Genomic DNA, 21,319 nt, shown 5'->3' on the forward strand with positions numbered 1-21,319 from the left:
CTGGAAGGGGAGGTTATTATTTTTGCTGTGTTGTTATCAGCCCTATCCTGAAAGTGAAAAAACTGGGGCCCAGAGAGGTCAATGCCTTCCCTAGGGTTGCACAGCAAAATTAACTGACAGAGCCGGGGGGCCCCCCAACAGCCCCTCCGGGCTCTTCCCAGCTTCAGCTTCCCCATCAGAACTCAGCACCTGAGCAGGGCTCCAGGGCAGGACAGGGCTGAGCGCCAAGTCAGGGCCTTGGGGAGCCCAGGGCCCACGTCACTGCCCTGGCCGCCCAGCCTGAACTTCCAGGGAAAGCCCACACAGGCTAGCAGGCCAGGCCGAAGGAGGAGAACACTTTAAAAGAGGGAACTCGGGAACACAGATCTCCCTTCCTAATCAGGGCTGATTGCAACTTTAAGTAGAATAGCAGGCAGCGGTGCAACCCCATGTAATTTACAGCTGGAGCCGGGGCTTGGAAGCAGCTGCAAAAATCCTTGCAAAACTACCGGCCAGCCCCCCGGGGAGCTTGGGAATGGAATCAGGAAACCTGGAGAATCCGCGGTGCCACGTGTGGGCTGGCGCGGGCGTCTGTGTGTATGCGAGTGCGTGCGTGCACACATGCCCCTCTTGACTTCCCGTGTGTCCAAATGTGGAGGTTGCAGAGAACGCTCAAGCAGGTTCTACCCCATGCCAGAGCACCTCCAAAATCAGGACGACCGTACATCCCACTTTGTCTGGGACGGCCCCAGCTTACGCCTGTTTCCCAGCATGATTGGGACAATAAGTTATAGGGTCACCCTAGCAATTGTGGATGCAGACCCCAGTGCATTTACAATAACACACACGGGGCCCCCACCGCGTCTGCCCAGCTGTGACACACACACTCCTCGGCACCCGTGCATCCCCATGTGCTGGCATTTTGTCCCAGGTACACAGACACACAGTTGGACCCTCCAGACTTCAGCATCCAAGTCTGGAGTGAGGCAGATCCTGGGGTCCACCAATTTAAAGGAATTACCCAAATGGTCCTTCCATAGGGGGGGCAGCAAGAGGGGCAGGGAGGCCCCTGCTTGAGAGGCCAGCCAGCCTCCAATTAGCTCCTGCTTGCACAAAACCAGGTATAGAACAGGTGCTCAATTAGCATATTCAAGAAACAGAATCCAGGGAAACATGGAGTCACCTCCCCCACCTAAGCAGACCCAGCGGGGATTTGGTTTACTTAATGAGGCAAACCCCTCTCACCTCCCGGATGCTGCCCTTGGCCCAAGTGCCCACTCTAGGAACTAGGCCCGGGTACTCTGCGTACAGCAGGGCTTCATCCAGGTGCAGAGACGGCCCCTCCCCTCCTCACCCACATCTGACCTCCTTTTCAGGCAGCTCAAATCCCAAATTACTCCTCTCTGGCACCAGCCTTTCCCTGACCCCCCTCCCAGCACTTCCGACTCCTAGCTGCCCATCTCTGCCCTTAGGCTGGGGCTTGGCATCTCAGGCCTGTCTCCGTAGATCCTCTCCACTTCCGGTCAGGACTCAGACTTCAGACGACCAACCGGAGGCTTCTCAGGGTGGAGGTCGCGGTGCCAGCTCCCCTCTAGCAGCCCTACTGTTCCAGGGAAGCCAAGCCACATGGCTGCATGGGAAAAGTAATGCCAACAGCCGAGGGTTCCAGCCAGCTGCCCAGCACCCTCCCTAGGACCCCACTCGAGGGCCTTCTCTAGGAGGACATTATGCCCTAATGGGAGTGGGAATATGGGGAATATGAACTTGGGGACAGAGGACAGAAGAGCCCATTGTCTGGTCTTGGTTCTAAAACTGACTCATACTGTGCCAGTGGGCAAACCCCTTCTCAGGCCTCAGTTTCTTCTGGAGTAATATTAGGGGCTCAGAGTTGTTCTAGAACAGCACTGTCCAAGAGAACTTTCTGCAATGATGAAACTGTTCTATAGCTTCACGGTCCAATATGGTAGCCATGAGCCTGGTGTGGCTCTCGAGCACCTGAAATGTGGCCGGTTGACTGAGGAACTAAACTGTCTTATTCTAATAACTTTAAATGTAAGTTGAAATACTCTCACGCAGCTAGTGGTTACTGTGTTAGACAGTGCAGTTATGGAACCTCAGTCTCCCCAACTGTAAAATGGGTATAATAATAGAATGCAGTCTTCTGCGGTCACTGTGAGGATAAAAAGAGACCATGCACAAAAGCTTTCAGCCTGATCTTTGGCACATGGTAAAATGGCTTTCAGTGATTCTTCTCCTCTTTGGGCTCCCAAATTCCCTTGAGAATTGGAGAAAAACCACAGACCTTAAGCCAGAATTTACACATCACAGATACACATGCCCACAGTGCACATACACACGTTATCACACGTGCACACACATCGTACTCATTCATACACACGTGCACATACATATCACACACACGGGCACGTTGCACACATATTGTGTGTGCGCACACAACAGCCATGTGCTTACACATCAGACACACTTGCATACACGGATCGCACCCACACACCCACAACTATGCATCCAATTTCAAGGGGATCCAAAGCCAGGTGGAGAGCACCTTTCGAACATGAAAGTTCCTTCCAGCTCTAAAAAGCTCCAAGGCTCTGAGCACATGTTGCCGAGTCTCTGTCTCCTTCCCTCCTGCCCAGGCTCAGGCATCTCAGAAAACCCTTCCTAACACTCAGGGCCAAGCACAGAGGCAGGGCTCTGGAAAAATCCTTGCGCATGGAGGGCAGGCCCAGGGCAAGGGCGACAGGATGGATTCTGTGAGCTCACCCCAGCAGCCGTCACCAGAGTTCCCAGAGAGGCCGGTGGCGTCGGGAAGGGGTGCCCGGGTGGGAGCCGGCGGTGGCGGCAGCAAGGGGTGTGGGGCGAGGAGAGGGAGGCTGGACGGAATGCGCTATAATAGCAGCTTTGTGCTCTGCTTCCCAGCTCCCTGGGAACGCCAGGAAGATTATGAAACCGGTGTCCTTGGGAATGCCAGGATATTAGCTGGAAAAAGAATAATACGAAAATAAAATAATGCTCGGGATGGAGACAGCAGACGATTAGCAGACGGAGCCAGGGCCTCCCGCTCCACAGAGGGAGCCAGGCTTGGCCCCAGCAGAAGGTTTCAGGGAAAGACTGCCCGTGCTAATGAGCAGACAGAGCCTGCCTTCCAGCAAGATGTCTTCAGGAGGGCAACTGGCAAGCAAGGCGCAGCCTGCTGGTGGACCAGAGGGCCAGGAGAGGGGTGGAAGGAGGCAAGGGAGCACCACAGGCTGGCCCTCGGGCCCAGGCATCCAGAAATGTCAGATTACCAGGAAGACCACCTGGTCACCACCCACGGTGCTTCCCTAGACTTCTTCAAGGTCTGCCTCCCAACATCCTTCTCCAAGAAGCCTCCCTCATTAGACACCGTCATTCTTGGCCAGAGCATTCATGGCAGATCCTTATTCTGCCCTCCAGCACCTCAAAGATGCAGATCCTACTGGGTTCATTTGTACTCACATGGGAATGCCTCTCTTCCTCATCAGACAACAGTTCCCCACAGGCCAGGCCTCCACCATCAGATCAGGGGATCGTTAGAAGCAAAGATCGCTGTTCTCTCACCAGGAAGCAAGGAGAACACGTCATTATTCCCTGCTCCCCTCTCTAGGACCCTGGCCACACACCTTCACCCAGTCATGGATATGCCCTGCCTCTCTCAGAAAAGCATCCAAGTGGGGGGGAGCAGGGCAATGTGACCACCTCCCTCATCTTCCTGATGCCCGACGTGCCTCACATCCTTGCCCCTCAAAGGTGGTCCTTGGACCAGCAGCACTGACATCACTGGAGTCCTCTTAGAAACGCAGACTCTCGGGTTCACCCAGACACGGAATCCTGAGTGCACATTTTAACAAGACCCCCACATCGCTCCTATGTTCACTCAGCCTGAGAAGCACTTCCTTACATGTGTCACGTGGGTCCCCCTTACAATGACTCTAGGATGCAGTGACTTTCACAGACGAGGTAACAGAATTGCTAAAAGGGTAAGTGACCTGTCCGCAGCTAGGAAAAAGAGGAAGCAGAATTCAGACCAAACCTGCTCCACTCTGAAGCCTCGCCTATCCCACCATGCTCCGGCCAAGAGAATCAGCAGACATCAGTGACCAGTGGACAAGGCCAGCAACCAAGACATTAGCGGGGTCTGGGCACCCAGAGAACCCTACCATCTGCTCCCATGATGCAGGCTGGACGTTAGCCCCAGTGCCATCAGTACCTCCCAGGACGAAGGACAGCAGATTTGGGGACAGGAGCACATCTAGGTGACCATGAAGGAGAGGGTGTGTGTGTGTGTGTGTGTTGGTGCTGATGGAGGTTCGAGTCACTGAAGTACAGAGTGGTCCAGACAGTTACTGTCAAATGGGCCAGTGGCCCTGTCCAAATGCTGGCCACACCTAAGGACTTTCCAAAACTGTGTCCTCCAATTCCAGGTCTGTGGGATCCAGCCTCTCCAACCACTGTCTGCCCCTGGTTCTCTGTGTCAGCCAAGCTCCCCCGGGACTCAGAGGGCTTCCCTATGTTGGTTTCTGCTGCATATCACAGGCAAGGCACATCTGCTTCACAATCAACCACCTCCCCACGTCTGTTGACTTGACATCTGATTTCAATGCTCCCTCACGACATTTTCTCCCACATAAAGAATAAACGGATTGGTTTCTGTTTCTGGGAAGTGCCCCCCTTCATTCTCCCAGTCACCGAGCCATGAAAGCTTGGCAGTGGAGCCCCAGCCTTGCTCATCTTCTTCCCCCAGATCCTGGCCAGCCCCAGAACCCATCCACACTGCTGCCCATGTGTCTCTGGCTACCTCTGGCCTCGCGTCCTCTCTCCCACGGCCCTGGCCTCCCTGCCCTGGGCGGCCTGGCAAGCAACTGCCAGATCCGCCTCCTTCACACAGCACTTAACCATGTGTGTCAGACTTGCCAGGGCCAACCATGAACTCATCATGGCCCCAGGCCCACCCCACCCACCCTGTGGCCCGGCGATGGGAGAAGCCCTACCATGCACCCAGCAGAGCCTCTGGGCCCATCTGACCCTCCCCAAACTCTGTACTTCCCTCTACTCCAGCCCCCAGCTCCCACCCCAGATGGTCACCTCATCCCAGATCACTAACCGAGACTCCTGATGATCTCCTGATGGTTTCCACTCTTCCACCCTAACCAGCCTCCATGGCTACTTGACTAACGGCCCTGAAGCCCAGCTCTGACCAGAGCACTCCTCTGCTCAACAACCCACACCCGCTCCCTATTGCTCATTGAACAGAGTCCTGTGGCCATCAGCAGTAGCTCTTTGCCGAGCACTGTTTGCAGGGATTTTTTTTTTTTCCTTTCCAGACGCTCTTCTCTGCATCCTGATGGTGCTGTCAACTACAGAAAAGGGGCATGACCCGGCATGGCCAATCAGAACATTCCATTCCTGACCCTCAGGCTGGCATGGGCACATGGCCACGAGAGCCAGTCAGTCACACCCAAGACTGTCACGGCATTATAGAGAAAACAGCACTCTCCCCTCTGGTCTCCAGCTGTGAGGGAAACAGAGGATGCCAGGCGGGCTGTGCTCTTTCACCTAGCAGGGCTTTGCCGGCTGTAAAGTTGATGTCGGCGCCATCTTTGTTACCACCCAGAGTGAGCCAGTGTGAGAATGAGGCCAAGACAGAGGAACGAGTCAGAGACAGAGTCCCAGGGATACTTGGCGAACCCCCATTTCCTGCCAGACCTAATGCCTGCTTCGTCCCTTGGGCTCTCCTGTCCGTCTGAGCCCTTAAACTCCTTTTCTCTCTGTAACCCATTTCACTGAGTTTCTATTCCTTAGGGTACCTACCCAGGCTTCTCAGACCCTGACTCTGAGCTCTGCCAAGGCCTTGATCCCCCCACGCCTCAGCTGGAGCTACAAGCCCACCCCCAGGCCCTGCCCTGTGCCCAGGCCAGGCCCTTTCTGACAGGACAAAGGGGGTCAACACATACCAGCACTGCCCTATGAGACCTCCAGCTGGGGCTGCTCCAGCTGGGACAGCAACTTCCTCCCGCCCAGCCGAGCACGAGCCCAGCGGCCCAGAGCTCTGCCGTCTCCTTCCAGCCACCCCACAACTTGGCCCCAAGACATCATCAGACATCTGGCATTATCTGGCCCCCAGGGGGTTTCCTCTCCCATACTGCCACCGCTGGACCTGGCCCACCATCAAGGCCTGAGAGGGATGGAACCCCCTCAGACCATCGCCAGTCTCAATTCCCCTCCCCATATCCATCCTGTCAGATCCTGGGCCTGTCCTCTGTACTCCCTGGCTCAGGACAAAGCCCCAGTGGTCCTCCCTCCGACCAAATCCTCACATACATGCACACACACACACACACACACAAAACTGGTGCACATGGACACACTCAGATCCCATCAGCTTTCAAAGCTGGTAGAACCTGCTCTCTGAGTCACAGTCCAAAACCCCAGGGGCTGGGCAGTCCTGGCTGGATTTCAGAGGAAGGGCCTCATGCTGGGCATGTCCTCCCACCTCCAGGAATCCCCAGACCAAAACAGAGTGGAGAATGATCCTACTCAGACTGTCCAGGAAGGGCCTGCTCATCTTTTGGGGAAACACATCAGCCAGACCCTGGTAACCTGGAGCTGACCCCAATTTTACTGGCTCCAGAAAGTGTACTGTAAGTCAGGACCACCAGCCTGAGGTTCAGTTTCTGAGGTACATCTCTCCCCCAAAATCTCAGGGATGCCACAAGACAGCTTCGGTCCAACCAAGGAGGACTCGTGTCCAACCAAGGACATTCAGGGGTCGTCAGACCTCTCTGGCTACTCCCAGGGGCTAGGCCAAAGCCTCTCAGACCCACCCTGTGGCAGCCAGGCTCTTCGAGGAGAACCAGGTCCCTTGGCTCCAGTCAGAGGTCAGACCCGTGACCTCAGTCGGACCGAGACCCTCTCTGCCTGCTTCCCTCTTGACCACACAAAGAAGCAGCAGGTCTCCCAGTGCCAAGAAGGAGCTGTTTTATATTAGGAAGACACCCAGACTACCATCCACTTTCCCCACAGGCGACCCCAAAGGAACTAAAGCCAAGGTGACCAGCCGATGTTCCCTCCAAAGTCCTATCCTGGGGGCTCCCGCTTCAGCCGTCAAGAGCCCTGGGGAAGCAAGCTGCACCTCACTGACCCACCACAGGCCCAGGGACATACCAGAGCCCCCTCGAGGGCAAACACGGCGGCAGGCCCAGTCTTCTCCAGCGGCTCCATGCGGCGGCGCCAGCGGCGGCGGCGGAACGCATCCGTCTTGCGGTACTCCAGGTGGAATTTCCAGCCGAAGAGCGAGGCGTACTCCCAGCCCTCACCCTCGGCCTCCGCCTGCCTGTGCTGCATGGGGACAACAGGACGGACTCAGGCCCTGCTTGGCGGCCCCACGGGGAGACCCTGGGCTGGGCTCCTGTGGCACCTCTCCCCTCTCTGGCCTGCCCTCCACGATTCCCCACCCACTCCACACCAGCACCCTCCAGGTGGGAACAGCTGGGAAGGCCACCTGGAGGAGGGGGGCCCTGAGCCGCTTCTGCAATGACAGGAGTCCAGGTCGGAAAATCAGGGGGAGAAGAGGCTCCCTGGGCTGTGGGGATCTGAGGAGCCGGAGAGGGCAGGTAGGCTAAAGCAGCAATGAAAACCCTGGGCTTTGGGTCTGTTTGTTTACTTGGATTACGGGTGGATTTCATGAATCCGAGGTTTTCTTGTCATTTCCCTTTTCTTCTTCACATCCCACCTTATAAAAATAGAAGTGGGTCAATGAAGATTCTGTTTCCCGACCCCAGGCTATTTCTCCCTGAGGCTAGGCCTAGGTCAGCTGTGGAGGGCCCCCCTGGCATTTCCTCGAGAGGACCCTTTCCCAGGCCTGGAGGGAGGCCTCGAAGCCCCTTCTTATCCAGCTGATGACTGGACGCTGTCCTCAGGTGCCCCTCAGGCTCCGGCCATGAACTAAGCAACAAGAGCCAGTCCTGGAGGGCAGCCACATCTCTCTCCGGGAGGGACGTCGGGGGTTACAGAGCGGGAGAGGCCCCCTGCCTGACAAGGTTCGCCTCCATCCCCTGGGTGCCCCTACAAGGAGAGTGGAGTCTGTCCGGTTCATGGCACCACAAACAGTCTGTTGCCCCAAAACCTTGCTTCTCCCTGGACCCAGTGACATCCCTCTCTAGATTCTCTGTGCCCAAAGAGAAAGGAAGAAATTTGGGTCATGCCAAAGGCTACTCCTGGATTGGGGGAGGCCTGGCTCTTGGGCCAAAATTCAAATGCCTACTTAGGAAGGAAGAACAGGGCACAAGAGGGACTGGGGAGGCAAGCACTGAGGCTGTGCAGGACATGGGCATCTGGGGGACTCCAAGAGCAGGTGCGTGCATTGTGTTCACTCATATGTACCCACTCCACGCCTCTGTCCTGTGGGTATCTGGGCATGCCCGTGGGCATGTGTGCTCGCACTGAGGACACGTCCTCTGGTAAATGCTGACTGAGGCCACCGAGGCACCAGCTGGCAACATGGCGCATACATCCTCAGCAGCCTGGTGCCTACATCCTCTCCTGCTAGCTCCAGCAGGGACTTGCCCAGGCTGAAGGGAGCAGGCTCCATGGGGAGGAGATGGGCCTCAGCCCACTCCCAGTAACCGCAGCCAATGACACAACCAAGAGGGTACAAACCCCAGCCCCCTTGCCTCCAGGTGAGGATGATTCTTTGGTCTTCAGGGTGTGCCCCTCCCCAAGCCACAGCTCAGGCCGTAACTGACTTGGCCTGAGCCCGAATCCTGGCTCCCCGCACTCCCGAGCACCCTGCTTCAATAAGCTCCATGCAGCCAAACCCCTGTCTCGGACTCTGCCTCCAGGACCCCAGGCCACAGACTCGGTCATCCATGTGTCTTGGCACCTTCTGGGTCTGTATGAGATCCCAAGTACTGTCTCCTTGCACAGTCACGAGCATCTGGGTGTGAGCATCCGGGCTTGTACTGGTATGATCTGCATGGGTGCTGTGACCTGTGAGCAGCTGGGCATGCACTGGGTGTGATCTGTGAGCATCTCGAGGGAGCCCACATGCCTTACACATGTCCTGAGCACACATGCATGTGTCTGTGCACACAGGCGTGCACCTGTGCCCAGCTGGCCTCGCCCAACCAGCGCCTGCCCCCCCCCACCACCATCTGCTGGACTCACCCTCTTCAGGGCCTCCATCTGGCTCAGGTCCCTCCTGCGCAGGCGGACCCAGCGCCGCCGCCGGTGAGTGTAATACATCTTCTCAGCAGGAACCCAGTGCTTTGGCTTCCGATCCGGGGGGATGGTGATACTGTACTCCCAGCCTGGGGGAAGGGCACCTGTCGGTCACTGCCCAGCCGTCCCCCATCTCTCCAGAGGCTATCTCTCCCTCCCGGGCACAGTCACAGGCTCATGAGTGATAATGGACTTAATTTGTAGCTGTAAGTGAGGGCCAATCCAGGAAGTCCCCCAGAGGAGGAAGCCCAGTGAAGGCCAGTGCCCCAGGGCACGAGGCCTGCACTCAGCTGTCCCACCAGCACACCTCTTGAGCTTGCTGGGGTATGTCTCACCGGGCTCCATGTGCTGCCCACCTTGCTCATCAACAGCCCGATTGAGGTCCGTGGACCACTCTTCATCTTCCCACTTCCAGCCCAGTGGGCACTCAATGTCATCCTTGGGAAGCACCTTCTCCCCATTCTAGGGCAACACAGGACAGGCAAGGGTTGAGAAGAGACAGATGTCATCAGGGAAGCAGAAAAGATGCAACTTGACAACCTACATCCTTGAAGCCCCAGGTGGGACTCCAGATCAGTGTCCTATCCGCCCTGGACCTCACACGTCCCTCTGGAAACCAGAGCATGAAGATGGGGACATGAGAGCAGGGGAGAAAACATCCCATCTTCTCTGAGCCACAGGCCCCTCCTGAGCCCCAAGGTCCAGGACCGCAGGAAAGCAAAGCCCACCTGTCGCTGGAGCACCCACTTACCACATCCGTGTAGTTGTCACTCATGTAGATCCACTGGCCTCCAGGAAGCCGGGTCTGGTTCTCAAACACCTCCTCCACAAAACTCAGGTGGCCCGCGTCAGTATCATGGAGCAGCCTGGGGGTGGAGGGGGTGGGGGGGTCAGAACCTCTGCTGAAGAGATCCCTCCCACACCCACCGCCTCCAGCAGAGCACCCCGCGGCCTCAGCCAAGCTTCCTGCATCAGCCTCACCCCACCAACAAGAAGAAGGTGGAGAGGAGAGGGAAAGGAGGGGCAGAGAGTCACAGGTGGAGAGTGAAAGGAGACCCAGGGGGACCTAGAGACACTCCCAGACAGAAGAATATACCAGCACCCAAGATAAAGACAGAGAAAGACACCAAAAAGAGAAAGGAAGCCAAAGACACCAAAAGCCCGGTGGGTGTCACTGAAGCTCAACAGGTGGACAGTTGTTGAAATGTAAAATGTGATCAAAGCTTGTACACTTAAGATTTGCGTACGTACTTGATATATGTTATACCTCAATTTAAACAAAGAAAAGGAAAGAAACCCAGTTGAACATCAACCAAACAGGAAATGAGAGAGGAGAAAGGGGTAGGGACAGTGTTGCAGCCAGACGGCCTTGTTCTGAGAGGTACAGAGAGAGAGGAAAAGCCTCAGGCACGGGAAGGAGGAACCAGGCTTTGGCCTCTGGGAGAAGGTGGCAACGAAAGGATGCAAAGTCAAATGGAGGCCAACTTTAGTTTAATAGTAAAAGACTTTCCCATTGTTAGAGCCCTTCCAGAAACAATGCCGCCTAGCAAGCCCCTAGCCCTGGAAGAGTTCAAGTAGGAGCCCCTGTGACCAGCATAGGGGCAGGAGGTGCAAGGACAGCGATTAATAGGACTGTGGTCTTCCAGAGAAAGGACCAGGGCAGAGGGGGCCCCCCAGCCTCCCTGCCCAGGACTCACGTCTTCTCTGGACACACGAACCAGTCTCCAGCCCAGGTCCAGCCGGCCGAGGGGCGGAAGCTATCCTTGGGGAGCTTGATCTTGCCCGTGACATCAGAAAACTTGGGGTAGGTGAGGCCTGTCGTGCCCCAGTTCCCAACGAGGGCCAGTTTGGTCTGGTTTTCATACTGGAGAGTAAGCAATAAAGAGAAGTGAGTAGGGCCCAGCGCAGTTTGGGGGACAGGGGGCAGGCAAGGGCAGGCTAGCAGGCACTCACAGTTTCAGCAAAGACGGACAGCTTTCCCTCAGCAAACTGGTTGAACTCCTTCTCATCCACAGAAAGCCCAAACCAGAGCTTCACCCGTAACTGCACTGGCATCCGGGCTCCGGGTACCCCCTCCATGGGATACTGGGTACCAGAGAAAGACAGAAACCCACAGTCCCCTTTAAGATCAGGATGTCCCCACTGAGGCGGGCTGGGGGGTCCTCCAGGGGCTAGGCATAGCAGCCTGACACCCTTAGATATTTGTCCTGTTGAGGGACGCCTGGGTGGCTCAGTCGGCTAAGATATTTGTCCTGTTGGAGGACTTACCAGAATTTCACAGAACAGGAATGTATAATTAAGAAGGCTTCTCCACACCTGCCAAGATTCCTTCTCTCCAAAGAAGACTGCATCATCCCCACCTAGGTGCTCTCTGTGAAGCCGAGCCAGGCCTAGACCAGGTCCCCCATTCTCCCCTCTCCCACCACATCTCCATTTCTGTTCTCTTCTAGAATGACCCTGCCCAGTGGAATTTTCTGCTACAAAACAGTTTAACATCGCACGGTCCAATCTGGTAGCGCTAGCCCCATGTGGTGATTGAGCACTTGAAATACAGCTAGAGCGACTAAGGACCTAAATTTTTAGTTTTATTTCATTTTAGTTAATTTAAATTTAAATAGCCCCTTACGGCGGCCATATTGGACAGTGCAGTTCTAGAACATATCTCTGAAGGAGATACAATGATCCAGGTCTGGAAGGGGAAGAGGTTAAGGCCTCCTCCTCAATTTTCAGTTTGGTTTGTTTTTGGGGGGGTAGGTGTTTTTGTTATTTTTGTCTTGGCTAGATGTTAGTGTGCCATCTGATATCGCTATCCTTTCAAGTGCTTATCAGCATGTTAACCACTAGTCACTGGTCCTCAATTGCTTATTACCTTGAAACTTTCAGAAGCTCTGCCAAAATGCAATAACCACAACAACCCAACATAAAACATTTATCCTCCACAACTACTTCACCGTTGGATTGAAATCAATGGTCGGATGTGGCCTGAGGAGCAGGAGCTCCTCACTCTCAGAACAACACACTGTCCCCTTGAGAAAGTAGCACATTAAGCCCCTAGGTTTCGTGAGCATGGGCCTAGAGGGGTACCTCCTCTGCAATAGGGCGCTGAATGAGAGGAGAAAGGGACTCTGATGGCTTCAGAAGCGTACAGGGGGGACAGAAGTAAGAGGTCACCAATAGGCTGGGGAGGCCCGGATCCCTGGAAGGAGAGCCCAGGCCAGGTAAGGGGAAAAGGAAGGGGTGTGGGGCCTACCAAGGCAATGACAGTCTCCCCCTTCACCCAGCCTCTCTGCTTTTGGTTCATCCTCGGTGAAGCCTGGAGGAGGCCCTGACCCTGCATGTCATCCCCTGGCCAACCTCCCATGACTGTTCACTTCAGATGTCCCCTCCCTGGGGTGGTGAGTGGCCTTTTCCCTCCAAACCACCAGCCCCAGGGAGATGGCAGGAATGCCTGACCCCCCCTTCCCCCTCCACCCCCAGTCTCTCCCCTGCCCTCCCCCAGACAGGGCCAGCCTGCCGGACCCAAAATAGCAACAGCAAATAAAGAAATGTCTAGTTTGGGGCTCCTCTCCCTCTCTACTGGTGCTCATTTTTTCCAACTTTGGTTTAAGTTAAGAAACACCAATGTTTTCTTGGTCTCTGCTTGCTGCCAACATTTTTGTAGAGCTTGCTCAGGAGCTACTGGCGGGGCTCATAAACTCAGTGGGGAAGACTTCGAGAAACAATTCTATATCTTTTTTTTTTTTTTTTTTTTGCTTGGAATCGGGGAAAATTTTTCAGTCTGTGTTTCCCCAAGGATGCAGAGCCGAGGGGTCAGAGCCTGAAGCTCATCCTACTCAAGTGCATCCCCACCTGTGCTCTGGCCAGACAGCCTTCCCTGGTGAACCCCACTGCGATGTGGTAGCTCCTTGACTTCCTTTCCCTTCTGCCCTGCTTGGCGAGGAGCTGGCTGAGGAGATAGAAAGGCAGGATGCTAGGAGGTGAGGAAAGCACGGGGGACACGCCCCAGGTGGCATGTAGGCGGGGGGGGGGGGGGCAGCCCACTGCCTGACACATCCCCACCCTCCTTCTAAGCAAAGCTGGCCTCTCCAATGACCCTGAGTCCGGGTATCTGCTCACCTCTGCCTCTAGTTGTGCTGGTGGAGCCTCCTCTCCCCGGGGAGCATGGGAGCACCCCAGAAGGAAAAGGGAACAAGAGGGGAGAGAAACTGATATTCATTGATCACCTCATTTCGGCAAGACCCATGACCTGTGTCACCTAATTCAACCCTCAAAACCTGTGAAGTGGGCAGCCTGATGCTCATGTTACAGGTGAGAAGACAGCCAGCAGTTCAGAGAGGTTAGGCAACCTACCCAAAGCCACACAGGCTTCCAGCAAACCCTGCCACCTGTCCACACACACTGTACTATTGAAACCTGCCCTCTCCACCCAGCCCAGGGTACAACAAGAAAGACTGGCCAATATATGAATGGGTTGACCGACAGGCACTCAGAGGTTCGAGGCTAGGGCTAGCCAACAACGACTTCCTGGAAGAGGAGAGGCCGGCGCTGGTCCCTGGTGTGGATGGAAGGAGGGGCCAGGAAGGGAAGGCTGAGAGCAAGGGGCTGGGGCAGATGGGCCAGCTGGGCTGAAGGCCAGCGGCTTATAACGCCAACAGAGCCATCTGGAGTCAGCGGTGAGTGGCAAGGGGCCGGCCTGCCTCCCAGGGCCACTCCTCCCCCAGCAGGACAGCCTCAGTGACAGCCCTCCAAACAGGGACCCTCCCCTAGGGCCCCAGGCGGTCACAGCCCAGGAAGGGATTTTCCTGAATCGTGTCCTGGCCACCAGGCCACAGTACCCCCACCAAAACAGCCTTGGCTCTATGTCCCACATTAACCCAGAGAGGAGGAGAGGGGGTGCTCAGGCATCTGCTCACATCCCTGTCACCCGGCCCGAGGCTGGCCAGTACCATGAAAAAAGATGGACGGGGAGCAAGGGTGGGTTGGAGGAGAAAGGGGAGAAGAGATGTGGGCAGGACAACATGAGGGGCCCTGGATTATTTGCCCCCAGCTCCCGGATGGGCCAGAGCCACAGGCACCCTCAGTACCCAAACACCAGCCCTCCCACAGGGAAGAACCTGAACCTGAGCATGACTCCACATGGAGTCAAAGCCCTCGGGCAGGGCAAGGAGGTCTGTACCAGGGCTCTTAGAAGCTGGGGTGGGGACTGAGGGCTGAACCCCCCCTACCAGAGACCTGGCTATGAGGTCAAGAACAGCCTCGGCAGTCAGCCCCTCCCAGACAGCCTGGGGAGTGGGAGGAGGTAGGGAGCAGGGGACACAGACCCTGCCTCATTCATTTCCAGCACCCCGTGATTCCAGCTCTCACCTGCCAACTTTCTAGCCCAGGTGTGTGGGCTCTAGGGACTTGGCAGGGGAGAGAGAAGGGAAATGGTTTTACACAAAGCCCGCCACCCCTTCTGAGAGCCTACAGACTCTCAGTGCGATGGAGACCAGGAGGAGACATGAAAGGGGGAGGGAACTACCTGGGAGAAAATATGACCATGACTTGAGAAAAAGGAACCCACTTTGAGAAAGATGGTCTGCAGCTTCCCACAATTCTTGCCACAGTAGCTGGTGCCCCGGCGGGAGAAGAGGACCTCCTGTGCGGGCAGCCGCTGGTACGCCACTCGCTTGTCTCCCTGCAGCATCCAGATGATGATGTCGGGCAGGCTATTCTGGGGCTGGAGAGAGGGTGGCAGTCAGGGCGGGGAAGGCCCAGAGCCCCACCATGAGCCACCTCTCCTCCCACTTCCAGCTCCCCCGCCGCCCACCACCAAGTGCCTCCTTGAACCCCCCTACAGCTGGCTGGGCACCTCTGTCTTCCACGGCTAGGAGCCCCCAAGCACGGGGCATGAGGCTGCCTCCGCTCACATGAGGAGCCTGCCAAAAATTCACTGAGCTGAGTTCACATTTTCTGGGAAGAGACACTCCGGCCTGGAGACCAGAGCTTATCTTCTTAGATCCCCTCCACTGGGCAGAGAGATGCTCCCGGGGGCGCAGAGATTGGAGGATTTGATTTGATCTGAGAGATGACATCACACTTAAGATGCTACCCTTCTTCCTCACCCCTGAGAGTAGCAGCGAATCCCCAGATGTGCCCTTTCCCGAAGGACACTCCCCCCCCAATAGCAGGGACTTGTGGGGTCTGGTCCTTTTCCGGGCATCATGACATTGGGCTCTGAAAATGGTGACCAGCCCAGAACAAAACCGCAAGGCCTGAGCCCCTCAGAGCCAGTAACTCTGAGTGACAACCGTTGGGTACAGCCCACCTGCTTCCAAGGCCGGTGAGCAAAGTGTGCTCAGTGAGGTGGCGCACTGGGTCTCGAATCAGGGCCACGGATGAGAGCATTTCACGGTTTCACTTACTCCCTGCAGCAAGGACAGGCAGCCCCATTTGCCAGTGAGGAAACTTAAGCTCAAAGAGGGTAGGAGCCAACCAGGTTTTTCTGCCTCCAAACAGTGGTTCCTAAGCATGATACCTGTGTGGTCCCCAGAGCAGCAGCTCCTGGGAACACGCTAGAAATGCAAATTCTCAGGCTCTCCCCGAGACACGCAGGGTCAGGCAGGGCTTGTAACCTATTTTAACAAGCCCTTCAGGGGATTCTGATGTGCATTCAAATTTGAGAAAGACTCTCTCTGGGGTCCCTTGCAGTCAGGAGCCCCCATTTGACCTTGACCCCTCCCAGCTGTGGCACAATCTGTGCGGAGAGTTCCAGGGGCCATCTGGGCCAAGATGATGGAAGGCAGCCCTTGACCAGCCCAAGAGGATGGTCTGTAGCCACTGCATGGGGTCAGCCTGTGGCTGGGCAACACAGTGTTTCCCCCAGGTAGCTGGCCACATGCCCAAAGCCCTGCTCAGGGACGAGTCCAAGGCTGACTCTCAGGGACCAACTTTTTGGACTGTGTTCCCCTTCTGAGCACCCTCCCACCTCCCAGACCCCTCTCTCCTCTTCAACGATTCACTCCTCCAGAAGCCCCTCTCAGGCCCTGCCCTTTTCCACACTCTTTCTGGGGAAATCCTTCCTCACCGGCCCCACCGCCTCCGTAAGGGGACCACACACCTCTGGTTGGAGTGGGCAGCAGCTGGTCTGCCCATGACATATGAGCAGAACCTTGTCCTCGTTCTGGACAAACCTGTGGATGGCTTGCTTGCCCTGGGAACTGGGGTGAGGGTGGGGGTACATCTGACCTGGGGCAAGGAGGGGTGGTATGCAGGTGGGGACAAACAGCAGCCACTTCTCTCTGATTAGATACTACAAAGTTCACAGTTCCTGCAAATACAGCCTCCTCAGGCCTGAGGCTAGGAGGCAGCCAGGAGAGCAAGAAATACAGGGCCCCAGCAGAGGCAGGTTTGAGGCCAGGGGCGGACAGGTCCTGGTTGGTAGGGAGGAGTCAGGTCCCTGGGGAAGCAGGCCCCAGCACCGCACTCGGAGCCAGGTGCCTCGGGATGCTGGTCCGAGCTCCGTCTCTGACATACTTTGGGGACACTGATCGAGCACATGTCTTGAACATATTTGGGGGCATTGACTGAACACCCACTGCACACCAGGCTCTCAGCTAGGCCCCATAATACCCAGTGTCCAGTTGCATCCTGTCTCCTCCTGCTGCAAATAGGGGACACTGAGGCTCAGAAAAATTGAGTCACCTGTCCAAGCTCACCCAGCAATGAAGCCAGAGTCAGGTCATGGCCCAGACAGTCCCCGCATCCCTCCCAGTTCCGATGTCTGCAGGCAGGACGGAAGACACCTTCCAGGGTTTCCTACCTCCTCGGCCAGGGCACGGAGACGGAGGAGCCAGTCTTCAGCCTGCTCCAGGGCGGCTGGGAGCCCGCTGTGCCCAAGCTTCAGGGCCAGCGCTGCCTCAGTAATCTGGCTTAGGTGACGGCTGCGCAGCCTGTACAGGTACTGGTCCAGGTGGGTGGCAGAGGGTATCTTGTGGACGTTGCCTAGGGGCTGGCTGCGAGGGACGGACAGATGGGATGAGCCCAGCACTCACACACCCAGGTCCAGACACACACGCTGTTCACACGCCTGTGCACAGAACCCCCGCCTCCAACAAACCCTACACCCTCAGCCTGCCTGCCAGGTGCCCCATGTGCCCTAGGTGCCTTCTCCAGCCTGACCCATCTCCATGTGACCTGCTCCATCCCCACCTCCTCCGGGAAGCCTTCCCTAACTACACTGGTGCGTGTGCCTCCTGCTCGGAAGTCCCTCAGCCCTCTATTCTGGAGCTGCCTGTTTGGAACTTAGGAGTTCTTTTGCACGTGCGTCCCCTCTGCCCAAATGACCGCAAACCCTCCGAGGGCCCAACAGGTCCCTCTGTGCCCCCTGCATCCTCCTAGAGCAGAGGCCAGAGTGCTAAGTTGCCCTGGGCTGAAATGAATCCGTTCTGTTGTGCGCACACGTTCTTCAGGAAGGAAATTTATGGACCCCTGACAAGCCACTGCAGACGCTGTGGGGAGGCCAGCCCCCAGCAATACAGATATGTCGACCTGGGGCAGCCCCGGAACACCCCTCCCGGAACCCTCTGTTTGGGAAGCCTTTGGAGAGGAGGTAGGGGGCACATATAGCCCCAGAAATCCAGCCGTAGGCCCCACGTGGGGTTTGGTTTTAAACTCCATCCCGTTCCGGAGGCACAGAACTCTGACTACCCCCCCAGTCCCACGGGCTCCCCAGATATCCTCCTTCATATGGCTCTTCCTCACCATACCAAGCCTCTGGGGTCAGTCAATACACATGCAAGGTCAGGCGGGGAAGTTGAGGGGGGGGACGTCTGTGCTCTCCCTCACCATGCAGGAGCCCTCTAGATGATCCCTGCTGTGGGGGGGGGGGGGCTGCTCCAGGCCCCACGCCCCACCCCCACTGAGCCCTTGACTCCCAAACAGGACATCAGTCAAACCCGCTCCACCAGTTCTGCCCCCACCACTTGCAGCCCCCCCACCTCACACTCCCCTCCCGGCAGTGTCTCGACTCCGGCTCCCGGCTGATTTATTTTTCTGCCAATTTCCCCGAGCTATGCAGAACCAATTACCGCCGGAGCGGAGCGGCACCGCCGCCGCCAGATACACCACTCTGGCAGGCCCTCGGCGCACTACATTTTTCCTGTTATTTTTTTTAATTGAATTTTTAGGGTGGGGGGAGCAGTACGCAAACTCCATCTCGGGAAACTTAAGCCCCGGGGCCTGTCTCAGGTCACGTACTGCACACCCTGTAGTAATATAATATTTACTGCCCCGAGGGTGCCGCGGATGGGGCTGCCCCAGGCCAGGAGAGGGGCGGCCTCCATCCCCAGCCCACTCGATTCGTGGCAGAGGGGCATGCCGGGTGGGTAAAGGGGGGCCTGGGCCAGAGTCCTGGGCTGGGGCCTGCCTGGGAAGGAGGCCTGAGTGGGCCTGAGGGCGGGGGCAGGCAGATCTGGAGTTGGATCTGCAGAGCTGAGCCAACCAGGGTGATTTATGTTCCCAGCCTGGGTCGGGAGCTGGGAGGGACTGCCATACAGACCACCAAAAGGAGATTTTCATGGAGGCCACCAGCCCAGCCAAGACTCCCCCAAAACAGCCAGGACCCGTGACTGCCACCAACAAGATGTCTTGGCCCTTTCCCGCCCCAGGAAAGCCCAAAGCAGCGGGGACTGAACGAAAGGGAGACTGGGAAGAGAAGGTCAGATGACATTGTGTCCCCACCCCAAACAAGGGCGGTCGCCCTGCCAACCCTGGCTGACTTGGAAAAGGTGGGCAGGCCCCGGGGCAGCTCAGCGCAGGCTGAGAGCGGAGCTGGATGGCTCACAAAGTTGCTGCCGACCCCTGTGGGGACACGGGTGTCTTTATCAGGAACAGCCGCCCAGAAGGCGCAGTGTCTAGCCTGAAAGAGGAACTGGGCCAGGGGTCACTCGTTTCATTCCTCATGAACAACAGCTCTGTGGGTCCCGACAGTGCTGGGTCCGGAGCACCCAGAACAGAGAGGCAAACAGGCTAGATCCCCACTGAGCAGCCTCAGAGTCAGCAGTACTTCCTGGAGGAAGCGAGTCAGGCCAAGAAGAGCCAGACGGTGTTCTGGCTGGAGGAACAGAATGTGCACAAGACAAAGGCTCAGAGGCAGGAGGGAGCACGCGAGGGGTCCCGAGAGCTGGACAAGCCAGCACAGAGGCTCCAAAGGGCCGGAGGGCAGGACTGCTGGGGTCCGTGAGGCAGCAAGGGAGTGGGGCCCAAGAGGCCCATCTACCTGGATGAGAGCTGGGACTTTTCCTTGAAGGCAGTGGGAGCCGCTGAGGGCTGAAGCCGAGGCGGCATGGCCCAATTTTAGGAAGACCCCAGAGAAGGAATGGGACGTGCTGGCAGACATCCAGGTAGAGAGGTGTAGTGGGCAGATGGGTGCGTGGGTCTAAGGATGAGAGGAGAAGGCTGGGCTGGAGGAGCAGAGGGGGCCCCCTGGCAGGGGGAGAGGGGCTAGGAGGGAGAGAAGCCAGGAAAAGAGAGGCTGTAGAAGGAAGGACACTGATTTGGGAGGTGGGACGGGGGCTGGCTGAAGGAATGGTGAACAGCTAGTGGTCAGCTGTGACCGACTGGCTTGGGGCCCCAGTGCCTGGCTGCCCTGCTTGACAGCCCAGAGCTGGAGGTGAAGGCAGCCCTCTCGCTGCTGCCCCAGGGCTACTGGGGGCCTCAAGTGGTGCCTGAAGGAATCGGTCCTGATGTTTGGTATTCCTCCCTGGAGAACCATTTGCGCATTCCAAGAAGATGGGAAGCTTCCCTCCCCCCACTCCTCTTGACCTGGGACCACCCCAGCCACCTTCTATCCCCAGCAGAGTGACTCAAAGGGGACCAGGCTTTAGCAGAAGTGTGTTTAGCTGAATCCTCTGAGAACAGAGCCCTGAGAGGGGCAGTGAGGGCAGCCCAGGACTTGGGTCCCACCCGTCTCAGATGCTTCATGCACCTGACTACCTGCCAAGGTCCACATAACACATGAGTCATGAGCGGTGCTGTGGGTATAACCCACCCTCCATACCCAGGCTCTCAGGCCAGGCCAGTGATACACGGCGAGTCACTCTGAGCCCCTCCCCACATTGACTGCACCCCTGTGTGCCCCTCCAGCCTCACTCTGTCCTCCAACCTCCAGACCACAGATGCCCTCAGGTACCTCCCACCAACACGGCCAGTCCTAAGCTCCTCGTCTTCCCCAAAAGCTGCTCTTCTCCCACTGATCCCCTGAGAATGGCCCTGCTAGCCACCCAGCTGCTCTGGCCAGAACTGGAGGATCATTCTGCACCTTCCTTGGGCGCCCCCATCCAACCCACCAGCCAGTCCTGTTCATTAGAAAGTGATACAGCCAACAGACTCAGCCACTTATAGAAAAGTGAATCTGAGCAAGTTAATTAACCTCTCCGTGCCTTAGTTTTCTCATCTATAAAATGTGGATCTCTCTATTTCCTAGCTCATAAGGTGCTTATGATTAGTTCATACATGTAAAGTGCTCATAAATAGCATCTCACATAGGAAATGTTCGTTATGAGACTGTGATCATTATGATGCCCCCTAAAGAGTCCTGACTGCCCTCTGCCTCTCTCGGCCCCCAGCCCTCCCCATGTCCCTGGCTTAGGTAACACCTTTGTCCAAAATCCCCTCACCACCAGCACCACCAACCCATCCCTCCCTCTGCAACCAGGACAAGCATCTGAACCATGGGGATCCCCATACCCCCCCGCCAAGCCTCCCAGGGCTGAGCTCACCTTAGCAGACCCCTCAGGCCTATCTATCCCATTTGGGCTTCCTCTCCCCCTGCCAACCCACGGAGGCGGCAGGCATTTCAGGCTTTGCACCTCTGCCTGGGCAGTCCCCGCTGCAAAGGCTGGTTCCTACTCCTCCTTCAGAGTTCACATAAGGAGCATCCCCCACTCCAGGAAGCTCCCCTGAATTGAGTCTGAGCAGGATGGCATCTGCTCTGAGCTCTTGCAGCACAGGCCTCTAACTCCCCAACACACTCTGCTTCGTTTGCTCACTTTTGCATCTGTCACCTCTAGAGGGGTTGAGGCTGCAGCCTTGTCAACATGCTTTA

General features: G+C 56.8%; 1 protein-coding gene across 14 annotated transcripts in view; it reads right to left on the bottom strand.

Annotated features, from left to right (window-relative positions):
• The window catches only part of DYSF (dysferlin), a 205,145-nt gene that overhangs the window by 96,732 nt on the left and 87,094 nt on the right, over positions 1–21,319 (bottom strand). For all 14 annotated transcript variants that reach the window (XM_035001323.1, XM_035001319.1, XM_035001321.1 and 11 more), the window contains 8 exons: positions 17,036–17,228; positions 14,798–14,953; positions 11,188–11,319; positions 10,932–11,098; positions 9,986–10,100; positions 9,591–9,696; positions 9,181–9,323; positions 7,180–7,353 (listed from right to left, as the gene is read on the bottom strand). In XM_035001323.1, the coding sequence (XP_034857214.1) occupies positions 7,180–7,353; positions 9,181–9,323; positions 9,591–9,696; positions 9,986–10,100; positions 10,932–11,098; positions 11,188–11,319; positions 14,798–14,953; positions 17,036–17,228 (1,186 nt within the window). The remainder of the gene's footprint in view (positions 1–7,179; positions 7,354–9,180; positions 9,324–9,590; positions 9,697–9,985; positions 10,101–10,931; positions 11,099–11,187; positions 11,320–14,797; positions 14,954–17,035; positions 17,229–21,319) is intronic.

Source organism: Mirounga leonina, unplaced genomic scaffold, assembly GCF_011800145.1.
Source record: "Mirounga leonina isolate KUSES-001 unplaced genomic scaffold, KU_Mleo_1.0 Mir_125, whole genome shotgun sequence".
NCBI lineage: Eukaryota > Metazoa > Chordata > Mammalia > Carnivora > Phocidae > Mirounga > Mirounga leonina.